The 17673-nt window shown below is 35.5% G+C and overlaps 1 protein-coding gene across 49 annotated transcripts in view; it reads left to right on the plus strand.

The window, feature by feature from the left end:
• RIMS2 (regulating synaptic membrane exocytosis 2) overlaps positions 1-17673 on the plus strand; it is a 469796-nt gene that overhangs the window by 264277 nt on the left and 187846 nt on the right. For 28 of the 49 annotated variants that reach the window (XM_065054186.1, XM_065054187.1, XM_065054172.1 and 25 more), the window contains 4 exons: positions 1679-1726; positions 9889-10019; positions 11562-11733; positions 12301-12454. In XM_065054186.1, the coding sequence (XP_064910258.1) occupies positions 1679-1726; positions 9889-10019; positions 11562-11733; positions 12301-12454 (505 nt within the window). The remainder of the gene's footprint in view (positions 1-1678; positions 1727-9888; positions 10020-11561; positions 11734-12300; positions 12455-17673) is intronic. The other 21 variants (XM_065054205.1, XM_065054195.1, XM_065054206.1 and 18 more) reach the window with 1 other exon arrangement.

The raw sequence follows: 17673 nt of genomic DNA on the forward strand, positions 1-17673 counted from the left end.
TTCCTTTTCCCCTTTCTTTTCTCCCCTTTCTACCTCTACACAAATAAATTACTGTTGCTCTAGTGTCAAAATCTGGGAAGTTTGAGGTAGTGCACACAATGTGCTTATTGCCCTCCATTTTCCAAGGCACAATATGGCAGCTGAGGATCCTCAGTGAATGGTGGGAGATATTGTGCCCCTATTACGACTGCAATATTCTGGTTTATCTGTATTTCTTTTGTAATATGGAGCAGAAGCAAACTGAAGAGCTACTTTTATTGTATGTGAGTAGGTCACATTCTGGCACCTACACATGGTGCTATGCAGTACTGCCTGGGCAGAGTGGGGGCAGCTGCTGCACCTCACAGAGTACAGGAACACATCAGACAAAACCTGTGATCCAGACTGTCAAATTTTCTTATATAACCTCTTGCTTTGGTGTGAGAACAGATTACTTCACACATTTTATGGAACAGATTTCTCCAGCACATGTGCATGCCAAATAAGCAAGGAGGGTGGCAGCAGCATCATCACACCCCGTCTCCATACTTTGGGTACATTTCCTATGGGAGTGAATATTGAGTAGTAGCTTTTTTCCATCACTTTGAAACAGACCAATAATCTCAGGAAAACTGGGCAGGGAGATAAAGATGATTCAAATCTTGTCAGATTGCCATAGTTGTTGTGACCTACTCCCATGCTCCTCTTCCCCGATTTACTGGTCCTCTGAGCTATCAATAAGTGCTCCTGTTCATGTCCATTCCCAGTACTCGTACCCTCTCTGTGCCACTCCAGTAGCTGTTGCCCTAAGCTGAAGATGGAGAGTGGTTAGTTGGAGTTTGTAGTTAGTCCAGCAACTTAGGAATGTTCCCTGTACTGGTGTAGTCTTGATGTAGCCACTGGAAGCCACAAGGCTGTATGTGGTCTGAAGTGTTGCCTCACAAAAATATGAGTTATAAATGCATCTCCGTGTGTGACGCAACTACTGAGTTTGCTAAATGCTCTAGTTCTGATTTCATGCAAGGGTTTTCCGTGTGTACCATTTGTCATTTCTGTCATGATTGACAGAGAATTTAAATACATTGATCATACCTTCCCCCATGTAATGCTATTACTGGATAGCACTAAGTTCCTTTTTTAAGTGTTTAGGAGGGCTTTTTTTGCAGAAATGCCTCTTAGAGTTGCAGAAAAGAGAAAACCTTTTACTTCACTTGCTTTACTCTAGAAAGCAACCAAGCTGTCAGTGCGTGAACTGTACTCGTGTCTGTTTTTTAATATGCATCTACAATCTTCCTGAAAGAGATGATCAAACTGAACTTATGTTTCCTACCCCACTTTTAAATCACACTTTGCTGACCTGCTCCTTTTGTTAATGTTATTTCTAAATCTATTGTGAATGTTATCTGTATACCTGTAAAGTGAAATCCTTGCTCCTGGGGAATCAGTGCCAGAATTCCTACTGACTTCCCGGAGGCCAGAATTTCCATCACAGGGTTTTGATATGATTTGGTAACAGATTTGCATATTTAATTTATGCATTGCATTAAAATACTTTGTGTTAGACAGATACGTTGTTGGTGTAAAGCTGTGTTTAAAGTAATAGTTGTGTGTCTTTGTTTTTACTTTCGGTCTTTTAGTTTCCAGCGTGTTGTCCTTTTTGGTTTTGTTTTATTGCTTTTTCTTTAATTTTGCTTACCAGAGCCAAAGCCTTAGTAGAAGAACAACGCCTTTTGTTCCTAGGGTTCAGGTAAAGACTTCGTCTGCCTGACAGAAACTAAAGTTGTGTTTTTTTCTTTCGTTTGTTATGGAAAATGCATAGTAGGAAAACGCTACATTATAGTCCGTTTTCCCATGTTTTAGTGTGTTGCTTTAAACCATATTAACAAGTTTCATGTCATCTCATGAGAAGCTTGTAAAATTCTGCATGGGGTAAAAATATTAAATTAAAATTTAAAGAGACAACTAGTTTTTTGTTTGCTGTTTACCCAATATTAAACTCATACAGGTTTCAATAGTGATGGTGGCTATACATCTCACAAACAAAATGTGCTTACTGTTTAAGCAATAAATAATTTTGTGCTTGAGGTCATTGTATAAAGGTGATGTCTCTTTAAATCATTCATTATCATTACTTAACACATCCTTTTTTGCATTTTCCAAGTAATAGTAGCTCCTTGAGTGGAAGACAGGCAAAAAATTTGTACCTTGTTTAAAGAAACAAATTTCTTGTGTAAGAAACTTGATTCTTGCATTCTAAAAGTACCGTGAAATAACCAAACCTCTATTTAAATAAAAAGGAATTCTCCCATGGTGTTACTGAATTTATTTAGCTTTGGTGTTCTGTTTAGGTACAAGTTGTTTGCCTTTTTTCATTAGGAAACTCCTAAGGTACCGTAAATTTATGCAAAAGTAGGTTTTACTAATATGTTACAATGCTTATCTTACTTTACTGCATGTTTTTCTATTTAAAAATAGAATACTATCTGCTTTTCTTACAAAATATTTTTATAGAGATGTTAATCTTTTGTGTGGAAGCTGTATAAATGTTTCTATTGTTTGATCAGTTGCTCAAGGAAGGATATAAAGGGTGATCTAAATGATCAGAATGAGATGACAAAATTTCATATTGAAATGTAAAAAAGATCATATATATAAATATACTTATAAAGGAATTATAAATAAGACTGTGGGAAGTGGTTTGTCTATGACTCATATTTGATAAAGTACAATTTTTTCACTATATATTGTTTCCCAAAAGTAGTCCTTGCAACTGCTTAAATGTAAATACAAAAGAAAAAAAACTAAGAAAAAAATTTAGATTAAAAATGTAATGTCTTGGTAGTATTGTTTTAGGTTAACATATTATTATGTGCTACTGACATAAACTGGCTTTGTATTACAAATTTAAAACATCCTTTAGCATGATTAGGAAAGTTGGCTTATGCTCATAGTAGTGAAATCAAAGAGGGGTACAAATTTAATCACAAGTTTTTAAGTACTTCATAAAGGTAAATGTTGTATATGACATAAGTAGATTTTTAATATTTATTTTCTTTTTAGATATGCAAAATAAATTAAGAAATTATGTGACAGTTGATTGATAAATTTGAAAAGGAACCATCTGCTTGAAACCTGCATGTTTCATGAACTACTGTAATGTAGAAGTAACATGTAGTAGTTCCGTATTTAAATATTACATAAAATAATGAAATAGGCATAGATTTGTGAGTTCTACTTAGAGTAATGTCATCTAATGAAAAACAATATTAATTTGATCAAATGACTATGGAGCCATTGAAGAAAATAAAATAAATGTAATGCTTGATAGAAAATATCCAGCAAGAGGTGAAAGTCCATGATGCTTACTCTATCACCTCTGGGTAGATTACTTTTGATACTGTAGATGAGAATTGTCTTTAGCACCATTTTTGTTTCTGCACAATGTCTGTGGAGTCATTGTGGACCTCTCAGTTATTTGCTGAGCTCAGTAACAAAGCTAAATAAGTTTGTGACAAGAGTCAAACTTAGGACCTTGGCAACACCTTTCTTTACAAGTGGACTGAAAGAAAAAGTACCTCATCTGGCCACTTTTAGTAGGGACGGTATATAGTTTAAAATTGTTGAATTTAAGTTTACAATGCAGACTGCAGAGAATGGAAATTCTCCAGTGATCTTTAAACAAGGGTATTAGAAGCAGTTCTGCAGCAGTGCACAACTCTGGTTACTTTTTGGCATGAGAAACTAGTCAACTCAGTGCTCTGAGCTGTTGTTTTTAATTGTCAGGAAGTATAAATTACATTGTGGGCTGTCGTACAGCTGTGTCTGTAGAATTCTCTACAAGAATGAGGATCTCCTAACATTTCTGTTTATACCTATTTGTTTAATTGCTCTCAGCAGCAAATACACATCTTTATTCTTGCTTGCATCTTCTTTACTTGTTAGTCTGAAACTGATCCTGGTGATAAATGTCCCACACTCTAGCACAAGTTCCTCTTCCACACTTCACTCCATGTTGTTCCATTCATTTTCTAGCTCTTGTGTCACTGAATGATTTTAAAACTGCAATTATTATTTTATAATTTTTTTTCCCCTATCATACATGTTCTCCTGAACTTTCACTAATTCAGTTACCATACCAGCAATTTTGTAACTTGCAGAGTGCATCTTTGCAATATCTTTGTAGGGAATGATCTGCTCTTTAATTTGTGTTTTCCATACAATATCTCGTTTACTTGGTGGAACCTCGTTTTTGGAAGTGCCGCAAAACCACTGTTTTTTTCTAACTTCAAAAATTTCAGACATCCTTTTTGTTTTAATACAAATCAGTCTATAGATCATGTATAAAAATATATGCATGCGTTTATTTGACATTATTGAAATTAAGATTAAGCCACTAAAAAGAAATTTTTTAAAGAAATCTAGATTAAGGCAGGCTGAAACCTCCATAATTTTCTGGCCTTCATATCCTAGAAACTCTTCAATTTGACAGCCTTTTCTTGTATTTTTTCCAGCATATCAGACAGCAGCTGAGTCAGACAGCAATAACAGTTTGGTTTAGCAACCCTCAGTAGTCAGGAAGCTCGCCTCAGCTATGCTGAAGACTTGACCACCTCAGGGCAGTTTCTGCATCTACATAAACTTAAGTCCAAATAAAACAATTGCTGTAAGCATTTTTTTAAATAAGCAGATCTTTTTTTCTTCTACAATGGCAGATTCTGCTGGTGCATCTCTTCTTTCAGAATAATGCAAAAAAGAAAGAAAAATAGTATCTCAGTTTTAAAATATTACACAAATAAACAGCAATGTAGATTACATGAAGAATTATAAAGAACAGAAGAACAAAATTGCCTGGCCAGCACTTTCTCAAACCCAGTGGTGCTTGAGTGGCCTGTGGTGGTAGAAATCAAGCTGCAGGGCAAGTGGTCTCTCCCATTGGCAAAAGCTTTCTCTCTTTTCCATGAAATTCATGAAATAACCCTTATAAAACAAATAAAGAAACAAAATGTAGCATAGAAAGAAAAAATATTCTCTGTTTTTAAAAGCCACTTGTCAGTTAGAATATGGTGTGCCTGTATGTGCTGCACACAAAATGGCATTAGAATTGCATTGTGAAGCAAACAGTCAAGTATTCATGAGACAGGAATATAAGAAGTGACAATAATAATATTATCTATATTTTCTTATACTGATTTCCCTTATGCGTATGTATTAGAATATGGGTCCTAATTACATAATTACTTCTTTTCTAGAACTCTGACCCCAGTCAGAGCTCTGAATAAAATTTCTAGTTAAGATGAGATCTGAAAGAAAAAGGATGAAATCTAGTAAAAAGAATTTATGTGCTTAATTTATATAACTCAACTTATGCTAACTTCCAGGAAGTCTGAGGTGCCTTGGGGAGGCTCTTAGACTTGTACAGTTGAAGGAAAGTGCTAAATACTTCAATATGTGACCTCAATTCACAGTGTGAATTGTAAGGTTGTCATATGCAGGGACAGGAGTTGGACTCGATGATCCTTGTGTGTCCCTTCCAACTCAGGACCTTCTATGATTCTATGATCTGCTATGCGTGATCCAGACCAAATAAAGGACACATATCCCCATTAACTCTGTTTGGAACTTGGGCTACTCCAGAGGGTGAGTCAATTCTCCAGAGGGTGAGTCAATTCTCCAGACGCAGGTGGCATCTTCTGAGGCTACAGAGGACCAAACAGGAATACATGATACCTGCATCCTCACTTCTCAGAATGCAACACCAGCTTTCAAGTACTGTTGTATGGGTAGATGGCTTATTCCAGAAACAGGACATTTGTGGTTTAAGCCCTGTTTAGACTGAAGAGACTGAACCTGTCTCTCAGAAGAGGGCTTTTATCCTGGACCTATTGCACATTCCTTTCTTCTCTGGAATATGAAGTCTCATCTGAAGCTGAGGTACTGTGTGGCTGTGTGATAGCAAAGAAAGCTAAATTTTAGTGTAGCAGATTCCAGACCTGCTACCCAGAACATGTCTTGATATTGTGTTAGACTACTATTGGTAAGAAACCCACAAAGAATCCTATGGAACTGTGACCAGACCCTCATCTCTATTGCCCTTGATGACTAACTTCATCACCTAACTGCAGAAGAGTTCTTGTTTCTTGTGCTCTGCATGGCACGTATTCTAACCTGGCAGGCTTTCTCAAGGAGTCCTGCAGATGAACCACTTTGTGGATGACAGACCATCTCACGCTTTCAGGATGTATTGAATTAAATACCTGTTTGCCTGAATGTAGGTTATACTGGAAGTTTAGTAAAGAATTAGGTGCACATCTGCCTAGGGAAAGAAAGTATTACAAACGTGTGTGGCAAATAAGTTTCCAGGACCTCAACAGTAAGTGGAAAGATCTTTGGAAAGCATTCAAGTTGGATCACATTCTAAGTGAATTTTGGGTGCCTACATCCTAAATTTTCTAGGTAAACAAAGTCCTATTCAATATGTTTTTTTGAAGGTGTAAGCCTCCACATTAGCAACAGCCAGCAAGGTTTTCCTGTGGCTTTCCCTTTCCTTCACTGAGATCAGAATTGCATCATTGAAGTTTCTTAGAGTGTCTTTAAGAGTGCCATTCCTGCATGTGTAAATAACTGCTGAATGGAGGGTTTGTAGATTCTGCTCTGTTAGTCAGCTACTTAAATCTTTCAGTGCTGAGCATCAGACCTGTACATTTCTGTGGGGTTTTCACCCTATGGACTGAATAATTCAATGTTCTTCACTTTTTGGTGTTAGGAATCTTTTCTTCATACAACTCAACAAAGTTATAAATGAAAAATAAAAAAAACCTCATCAACTTTTTTGTTATAGGTGTGCTATCCTGTGTTTATTTCACAACGTAAAATATACAGAATATTCTATAGGTGTGGTAGGATTGTCCTGCATTTATTGGTTAGGAATGGAGAAGCTATGATAAGAGTCTGAGACAATCGGTTTCTATCCAGGCATAATACACACCTCAGACTTCGGTTCCAGTGCTTTACTTAGCACTCCTAATCAAGATCCAGGGTCTCATGCCAGTCTCTCAGACAATGAAGAACATGCAATTAGTAAATACCTTTTGAAATATTTTAATCCACCTGTTGATACACAAGAGCTCTGGTAAAGAAGAAGGGATGGAATCCCGTCCTCCTGGACTGCCTCTGGCTGTCTTAAATGGCTATCCTTTCTCTCCTTGTGAATAGAAAGTACAAGGTTCTTCTTGGAAAATACCATACCATCTGAATATTGTCATAATAATTATGCACAGGAGAGTCAGAATTAGATCAGTCCTAATTCTTATTTTCCATGTTCTGTGTGCTAGTCTAACTCCTTGTTTCTCATTTCCCTTTCTAATTTCCTGCCTTGACTTCTTTGCCAGATTTTCTTTCATTCCATTCTCTCTGTGCAACATGTTCAGAATGGCTTTTTTTTTTTTTTTTTTTTTTTTTGTCACTGCATTCCATTTCTGTCGTTCAGTCTGTTTTTGTCCCTGTCAAGGGACATCCATGCTTATCAATAAGTTTACATTCCATTGCTAGGTTTACCAGGTTCTCCAGGAAAATGCAGTTAATATGAAGGCTTTAGCTGACAGGCAAAATTCACTGAAAGAGAAACTTGTTTTTAACAAAACCAGGACAGTCCCTCTTCCATGGTCCCTGACATTAGTGACTCCATTCTTCATGTGTTTCACCAAGAAGCATCCTGTATCCTTAACTTTCCCAGTAATTCTAAAGCAGTTTTTGATTTGTCCCTTCTTCCTTCTTCTGTAACCCCATGAGAATCCAGTCCTGTCCTTCCCTCTGTGGGGTTCTTTGTCCATTCTTTCACTCACAGTTTCTTCCCTTCTTTTGCATCCAAATCAAATGACATCTGAGGTTATAAGGGTCTGTGGTGTATATTGGAGTGCTAGCAGTATGAACACAGGAGAGAGAGCCTTTTGGTGGTAATTCTACCTCCTGACCTTTCCTGTAACAAGCCAAATTACAGGGAAAATATGCTTGTTATGTACAAGGTTTTCCAAATATTTTCAGAGCATTAAGAGAAAAGTAGAAGTTTTGAGTCAAAGCAAATTTCAAGTTCTTCCAAAACATAGGCATTAGATCATCTCAAAGAAGTGGTGTCAGATGATTTAAATTTCTTCTTAGAGTCATTCTTCAAATATTAAGCTGAAGTTTTTCTGCAAAAATCCGGTCTGCAACGAATGTGGCTAAGAGTTATTTAGCCTGAATATGAAAAAATAATTCAGCTTATATTTTAGACACCCATGTCTGGATCATCTCACCTTCACTCAGACACAGTTTGTGATAGTCTCTTGATCACAAAAATATTGCATTCTGTTTAAGCAAGGATTTTTTTCTTTCCCCCCCCAAAAAAGCAGATGAAGAAGGTTGCCTTCAGTGGTGTTCCCCTTGGGGTATGGGACTAACCAAGTCTGACCTTTGCTTAAGGACTCCTAAGGAAGCCTGTGGGTGGATACATTTAGTGTCAGAGAACATTTAAGTTGACTTGCACTTGAGAGGTCATTAAAGCTTTGCTTTGGATTCATACAATTGGTGCAAAGCTTTCTACTTGTGATCTGTAGCTGGATGGAGATACCTATACTCCAGATACCTCTCAGCTGAGAAAAAATACTGACAAAGCCTCTTGCTTTCCAGGGATGTAGAAACAGGGTATCCTCCCCTTTTTAGTATCAATTCCAATGCTGCATTCCAATGTTGGTGGCTACAGGAGTTGCAAGATCCACAGTAATGCGGAAGGAAGAAGTACACTGCCACTATTGATTGATTTGGTGTGTCTTAATGTAATCTTGCTTAATGAAGGAATGATAGAAAGCTAAATCAACCTCTTGTTGGTGGCTCAAAAGTCTTGAAAGTTTTACAAAGACCTTTCTTTAAGTGGCTGAAAATCTCAAGATGAGGAGCTATGACAGCAGATGGAGACCCTGTCTCTGAAATTATGTGAGGTTGGCTCCACAGAAAGCACCTTTCCTTGGCCGTGTTTACCTTAGCCAGGGTATATTCCTGCCTAAAGGTGCACTGCTTGGTTAGCTGTGGGACTGGGCATTATCTTGTCTGATTCCCCTAAGTTCAGGCAGGGTCAGTCTTTCCTTCAAATGCCCTTGTTTGTCCTTTGTCTCAAGCAAACTCCCCAGGAAGAGAGTCTCCTCTGTCAGCTGTATTGGTGCTGCAGTTGTGCCACTATGTAATGAATCCTTTATTTTGTCCTAACTGCACCATTTCCCCCTTCCACATTGAGTGCTCTAAAGCAGGTATATCCTCTCCTTGAATAAGTAATTTTCAGATATAGTATTCAAACCAAAATAGCTAAATAGCAACTTTTAATGACTGTAGTAAAAAGGGATAGATCAAGTCTAAGACTAATTAATAATTTCTGCAGATTAGTAATAGTTTTTGTCTTGTTGTTGCTGAATTGGACTGTGAAGAACATTTAGAGATTGAAAAACATGTATAGATTTGAAGTATTGATGATCTTATCTCATAGTCTTTCCAGCAAAACAGGACATGAATAATGTATTCATTCATTGTGCATAAACTCCTTAGAAATGTATATATATGAACACCATACATCAGTACTTCAAGTAATACAATATCACTGCCAAGAGATAATACCCCTAACCAGACCACTGTGTGAAAAACAATTAGTATAAAATAATGCACTTATTGTACAGGGTTTTAAAAATATAGTAACTCCTGGTACATATTGAAGCTATTATAGTAATAATTTCTTTTTATGCTTTGTTATAAGTACAAAGTAGAACATAGTCTTTTCTGTTTAAGTAACCAATACAAATAGAAGCTTATGATCAAAATTAATTTTAAGGATAAATATGCTGCTTTGTTGTAGATATGAGTTCACTAATTAATATTTTCTCATTACAGATAAAACTGTGGTATGACAAGGTTGGTCACCAGTTAATAGTGACAATACTGGGAGCAAAGGATCTTCCTTCGAGGGAAGATGGGAGGCCAAGGAATCCTTATGTGAAAATTTACTTTCTTCCAGACAGAAGGTATTTTATTAACTACTCACAAGTATACAAATACAAAAAGTTACGTAACATTAAAGTTTATTCTGCTGCAATGGTGTATTTATGTGAAGCATTCAGAACTTTTTCTTCAATTACTGTGTGTGTTTTCTATCACTTATATAAGAATCAGCAATTTGTCTTACTGAGTACTTTTTTTTTTCCTGACATGGAAATTCATTTTCCTTTCCTTAGAGGTAAAAGCTAAGTAAGCAACAATATATTTCTTGTGTAGTAGAAGAAAACATGCTAGAGGTAAAATACACTTACATAAATCAAGCATTTGATTAGATGAAGATACTGAACTCTCTTTGATTAAACAAATTTCAATGGAAAAGCTTGTCTAATATAACTTGTTTCAGTTCTCAAGGGTAAACAAACCTTTAGTGTAATAGAAATAATTACATTATTTGTTTTAACAGTGTGTCTAAAAATATTATTTCATTGTTAATATTTTCTTCCAGCTTCTAAGTAACAGTTCAGAAATACAATAAATACATTACAATTGACAAGTAGTAGCAAAAAGACAGTATCTGCATTGTCACATTAAAAAAATCCACATAAATTAGTACCACAGCTGCATTATGCAGTAATCAGCAGGTCTAAAATTAAACATTGTTATGAGAACTCTTGTCAGTATTCTCAGTTGAAGGAGTGTGGGTGTTTCCCAGTGAAACTTGTTTCCAGCAGAAAATATTAATTCTTTCAAGCAGAATTATTCTGCAAAACACCTTGCTTTCAACAACAGCCTGGAGCCAGAGGCAGGAGTTCCATGGTAGCCTTGCTTGGAGACCTCATTGTGCTCCAATACCTTAGGCCAACCTTGTAGTGGAGATCCACCTTCAACCTGGGTGGATCCTTGGGGTGACCCAAAGAATTTTAGGAACTGTATTGAGAATTCTGTTCCTCCCATTGTTGCTGGAAAAAGACGTGTAACTCATTCTTGGGGCTCCTGGTTTCCCCACTGTGGAGCCCGTAGTCAGGCAAACCCTGCAGAGAGGGCCCCATGCTGCCCACAGCTCCCTGGCCATTCCTTCACTTTGGCCAGCTGCTCCCTCCTGCTCTGCAGTTTAAGATTCAGCTGCTGTAGGACTGGAAGTTTGAGTGAACCAGCTGGCTCTGTTGTCTGAAATGCAGATTTTTGCTGTGCCCAGTGTTGTCTGCATACATGTTCAACTGTTCGACTGTGCCTCATGTGATTCCCATTTAGAGAAGTATGTTTTGCTTTATAAAATGCCATTTCCAAATTAAACATATTAAAATATTCCTATTTTTTCAGGGAACTTCTTAAAATTGGAATTGGCACGTGAACTGGAAATCACCTAGCTTTAGTTTTTAATATGAAGTTATGAATTATCCTCAGTATATGTGCTGAACTTTATTTTATCATAAAGGGCTGATCCTGACATATAGTGCCCATAACGCTATAATATGTATTACTGATTAAAGATTTCCCACTTTCCATGATATGCTAATTACGGTATGATGGTCTTTTGAACATTTTTAATATTTAACTGTTTTTTGCAGTGATAAAAATAAAAGAAGAACAAAAACAGTAAAGAAAACATTGGAACCTAAGTGGAATCAGACATTCATTTATTCTCCAGTTCATCGGAGAGAATTTAGAGAACGAATGTTAGAAATTACTCTTTGGGACCAAGCACGAGTTCGAGAGGAAGAAAGTGAATTTTTAGGAGAGGTATACAATTATTGGTAGTTATTAGAGAAATATGGTAGCTCACATATTCTTGTCTATATTCAGTATTTTTTAGAAAATAATCAAGTATAGCAAAGCAAAACTGTTTTAAATTGTTGCATTTGTCCTTATTTCACTTAGTAGTAAACAAATAGTGATCTCACACTTATTACATAGTACTGATATGAGATTCTTTTTGTATTTATTCTGGTTTAGTAACAGCATGCACATGATTTCTGGATTTCTTTTAGAATTGTTCATTAAAATCTATATTATCTGGTTTTGTATTTTACCAAAATGTTGTAATGTTGCTGACAAACTTGCTACAAGATACTTGAATGCTGTGAAGGTTGTTAGAAGGTAAAAAAAATGTTTGATGAAATATTTTTGATATCTTTAGTATTTTAAAAGGCACAGAAACTTGTTTCATATTAAATGCAAGATTTTTATATAACTTCACATGAAGTCCTTAACAATAAGAGAATAATAGAATAAAATTTATGAACATACTTATTTTAAATGTTCTGTTATGTAATGCTTTCCTACTTTTAACCATTTTTTCTTTTTTAGATTCTTATTGAGTTAGAGACAGCATTACTAGATGATGAACCTCACTGGTACAAGCTTCAAACGCACGATGTCTCTTCATTGCCACTTCCCCATCCCTCACCATATTTGCCACGCAGACAGCTCCATGGCGAGAGTCCCACACGGAGGTTACAAAGTAGGTTGTTAGTTTTACACACTGTATATAGTTCATTTAAATTGGCCATGTAAAGTATATTAAAATCCTGTAGATGGGAAGAATTTGTGTGTTCATTTGTAGACATTATGAATGAGGTCATGTATGATTATTGATGAGAGTCTGACATGCTACAAATGGTAATACTGAACACTGTGAAATACACCTGTTTGTTCTTGTGAGAGTACCTGGTTCAGATCCTGAGCTCGAGCAAATTATCTTGATCTTTTGGAATGTGCTGTTTTTTTCTTGAAGCCTTATCTCCTATATTGTGTTTATAACTGAATTGTTTAACCAAAACTGAACGTGCAGTACCTTTCTCTTAAGCTCACACTTCTTAAAAATAAAGTGGCCTGCATATAACATCATACGTAGCCGAATTAATACCATGGCCTGTTACCCTGTTTTGTTACTACTTTACCTGGTTACATTCACAAATAGAATTTATCTTAAAATTACGTTTTGTAGAGTTTGGTATACTTGATGCACAGCAGTTTGATGTTACCAGTAGATATTTGGAAAATGGAGTATATACAGTATGCTTACAAAAATCGATACATAGGAATAAGTAGAGTGTGAAAATCTTTTCTCAATACTTCATTGTTTCTCTAGTTTAACTGCTCATTACTGCCAGTGATTTAAGCTATCCTTCACTGAATTAACTTCGTAAAATATCAGTTGACACTGGTATAAAAACAAAACAAAGCAAAACAAAACAACAAAAACCTCAACAAACCAGAAGCTATTTATAAGAATTCTTTGGGTTTTTTGAATGATTGTATGTGAGTGTGTGTGTGCATACGTTACATGCAAACTCACAGAAACACAGGCATTTGTAGCCATGCAAACAAACATTGTTATTTCGTATGTTCTGTGTGGATTCCCTATTAAATAATCACTTGTGTATAAGTATCTCAAGTAGTTGACAGATTTTGTGTCTGTGCACTGGATGGTGAGAAGGATTAAAATGCTCCATATCATAATATTCTGAGATAGAGTAACAGAGTTACAGTGCATAACCTTCAAGCTGTTAGATTATACTTTTCTACAAAAGGAGGAAAGAAATGATAGTTAACAGGTAAGGAGTTCTGTTTCAATTCAGTCCTTTTCAGTCTTCTTAAGTACCGTGAGTATTAAGTAAAGTTTTAAAATTATTTTTCTTCTAAATTATCAACCATCTTGTAAAACATTTTAGGAAATTTAATTTTCCATGTAAAATTACTTTTACAGACCAGTTGGACATTGCAGTATCTGTTAGTATGTGAATTTTGTGAAATTCTGGTTTTAAGGAAATATTCAGTCGTGCAAAAACCCCCTATTTTTTTAATATTTCCTGTCTGTGAAATAAATAACTGCCATGGAGAATGAATAAGACAGTAACTGATTTATTTTGGAAAAGATTATAGTAATACTTGACTAAAGATTTGTTAAATGATGCTGATTATCAATGAGGTTTTTTTAATGCTAGTGCTAATGCTGTTACTAATACTGATACTAATATTATGCTCAACTGAAGAATCTTACACACCTGTCTGTAAATGTAAAGGGAAGGACTTATCATCCCTTCTGCTTTGATGAAACAGTAAGATTTGGTGTAGAAGTCCCGTGTTTCAATGAAGATGAAAGGAGTACTTTCACAATATGAGGTTCTAAAAACTTCAGCCAAATTAACAGTGTTAGATATTTGCTGTGATTTCTGAAGAATTTCCATACTCCTACAATAAATTATACTATTTGCATTTCTACTGAGACTGGGATCCCTTAAAGAAGAGTTTTCCTTAGTCTCTTGGGAATAGATGCACTTCTTGAGTTCTTGTGTGTTATAAATAATTTCCAGTTTAAACAGATAGTTTTCCATGTACAGCTAATAGAGAAAAAGGTCTCTTGGAATAAAAATGTCTCCTTCTTGGGAACAGGAAAGGCATCCAAATGGAAGTGTAACGTCTGGTCCAAGATCTTCAATGGTAGCAGAATCCTTTTAGCAATTAAATATAAATTTCTAATTGGTGTCACACCTCTGAAATGGAAATGAAAATATTTATTGTTGTCCAGAGAGGTGATGGAATATCCTGTTGGAGATATCCAGAACTCAGTTGGACAAGGCCGTAACAATGCAATGTAAGTTGTCCAAGCCTGAAAAAGGCGTTGCACCAGGTGACTACCAGAAAGCCCTTCCCAACCTAAATGTCATCACCAGGGAACTGGTGAAGGGCAGACAGCTCATCTTATGACAGTTTGACTTCACTAATAATATATTAATAACATATAGAAGTCCGGTTCTTTTACTTTTTTTTTTGAGGTTTCAGAATGATATTAAGTTAAACTTAATATCTTAGTTTCTTGTGTCTAAAGTTCTTGATGAAGCAGAAGATGTTATCCAGTGGCACCTTACAACAAGGTGAAAAAAATCTCCAGAATGAAGACCAGGCATGTCTACAAAGTTTGTCTTTTCCAAAGCACATTTTAGAACATTTCCTGTGCTGTTACACAGGAAGCTGATTTCAATTTCTGGGGCTGCAAAATCTGAGCAGTTCAGTCCTCCCACCTTTTGTTCATTTCTGTGATGCCTCTGTGTGTAGAATTAGTGAGTACAGTATGAAATACTTTATTGCATGCCCCCAAAAATTGTTAGTGTGAGAAATAAAAAGAGATTTTGAATTACAAGATGATTTGTTGTTTGTATAAATACACATCTACACATCTAAACTTGCTTATCTTCATGATTGTCAAGTTGCTATAAATACATATATTTGAAGACAATACTTAAATGTTATTCTCTGAAGGTATTTTAAAAGAACCACCTACACTTACCACTTACTTCTATTCTCTTTTAATATCACGGAATTGTAGTGTTCTTGATGAATAGCAGACTGCCAGCCCTGAAGACTGTTCTGCTGTATTTTCAGACAGCCAGTAGCAAAGTGCAGGCTTCCTCCATATGCCATTTTCTTAGGAACCAGCTTTCAGAGATAATAGCTTAGTTTCTACATGTATTTGTCTCTCAATATCATTGAATGGGCATTACGTTGTGGTACAGACTGATCTAAGCCACCTGGCCACCTTCTCTTGCCCAGTCCTCTGATCCACACAGTCCCTTAACTTCCTAGTGATGAAGGATCATTACCATGCTTTTTCCTTTGTATTTTTTGAAAGACATCTACTTAGGAACTGGAACTAATACAGAACATAGGATTATTACTTACTAGGTCTTTCAGATAATTACATTTCAGATTTTCATAAACTGACTGATTTTTGTCGAGTGAGTGTGTTCTAAACTTATGTGAAATGTGAGGTAATGAGTAGGTCTATTTTACTTATCGTGCCGAACTTTTGAAGAAAATTTTTAAAATGGCTTCATTTCCTTTAGCATTTGACGTAAAAAAAAATACATTAAGAATTTCAGACAACATTAACTAGAATTACAGACAAACTGAAGTTCTTTTTATATTGCCTCTGAAAAGAGATTATAAACAGAAAATTAAAGATTATTTTTAAAAAGAGTTGGGCATTCCTGTTTTATGTTAGGCCACTGTATTATTGTTCCATCTCACATTAGGTAAGAGGCTTACTACAGATTACACAGAAAATTGAACATGGTTTGAATGTTGTGTTTATAGCTGTTAGGATCAATGGGATGGAAGTTAACGTTGGTATTCATTGAAGAACTGAAACAGAAATCAAGCAGGGGTTATACCATGGGACTGCAAATCAAAAATGGCTTCCTCTCTGTGCAGCCCAGAATAGAGTGATAACAGACACCAAACTGGATCTGAGACATTCTTATTTAGTCTTTTACAGTTACGTTCATGTATTATGTGCAGTGTGAGCTGGTCCTGTTCAACTGATAAAGAATACTGGGTTATTGTGTATTTGAAGAACAATAATGTTTTTAGTTCTATACTGACTCTGAATTTTTTTTGGAGCAGCGTTTGTTTTACTTCAAGTGTTTTAAGAATTCCCCAAGTAACTGACATTACTTTTCCAAGTCAGATTTTTAAAAAACCAAGCTGTCTGAATCATTGATCTGTAGACCAGAGAGTGGGTGTACAGTGTACACAACAGCTAAATAGCAACACAAGGGAAGAAATGTGAAAATAATAGTAAACCCAAACATTTTCAGGTCTCTAGTTACAGCATAGGTATGTACAACTGTGTAAGGAGAGCTTTTAATGGCCATGAGAATGCAGAAAAGTGAAGTTTTATATTTTAAGCATCCTCGATAACAGAAAAGTAGTAAATATTTGTGAGATAATCTCTGCTGAAAACTAGGTCTAAAAGACTTTAGAAATGATGATGTTTGTAATCAACAAACAGAAGTCCAAAATAGTGGGTCAAACTGTATTTTTACAAGACCTGAATGCCAGAAGCATCAATCAGGATCAAAATAATTGTAAATAAATAGACTGTGAAGTAACTTTCTTTTAAAGGGAATTTGACTTTCATTACATTTAGAATTAAAGTTGTCAATGACTCCATTCACTGAGTTTCATGATTCTTCAGGCTTATAAAAAACCTGGAGGGAGAGAAATTATAGTAATGAATATTTAAACTGTGGGGCCAAATTTTGAGTACAGTTATGTTCTACAAAAAACACCCCTGCATATAGTATGAAAAAAACTATATATAACTTTCCTTTTCCAAATTTTATTTCTTCATTCAGGTGGGATTAAAAATTCTATTATGTGTGAGCAAAGTATTTTTAATCACATGAAAAGGTTTAATCTTTTTTTCTGTCAGCTTTGCACACTTTGCTGAGTCAGACTATATTTTCTGGGGAAATGCTGAGACTTTAACATGCTAAAAATTATTACGTCCAACCAGAAAAAGCAAATTGATAAACTGAAGTAAAGGACCCCATTGCTTATTAATTTTTCAATAATATTTTCAGATGGATTTGTCATTGCTGCGTGCTTAGGGTTTTTCCTGAAATTCTGTGTCTGTACTGTCAAATTACAGATGAGTTGAATGTTATAGCTGTTAATTGAAGTCCTCTCTTCCATTATTTAAATCTTAAAATTTTCAAGTCTATGTTGTAGGACATTAAGAGATACACTTGGTAGTACCAAAATCATTAACATTTAATAATAATTAATTACAATGTATCTGAAACTTTAGCCTGTGAAATCTGAGCCCCTGCATTTCAAACCTCAGTCATCCAATGAAAACTGTTGATTTCCTTGGAGCTCTGTAGAGTCTCATTT

This window comes from Columba livia, chromosome 2 (genome assembly GCF_036013475.1).
Source record: "Columba livia isolate bColLiv1 breed racing homer chromosome 2, bColLiv1.pat.W.v2, whole genome shotgun sequence".
NCBI classification, from domain to species: Eukaryota; Metazoa; Chordata; class Aves; order Columbiformes; family Columbidae; genus Columba; species Columba livia.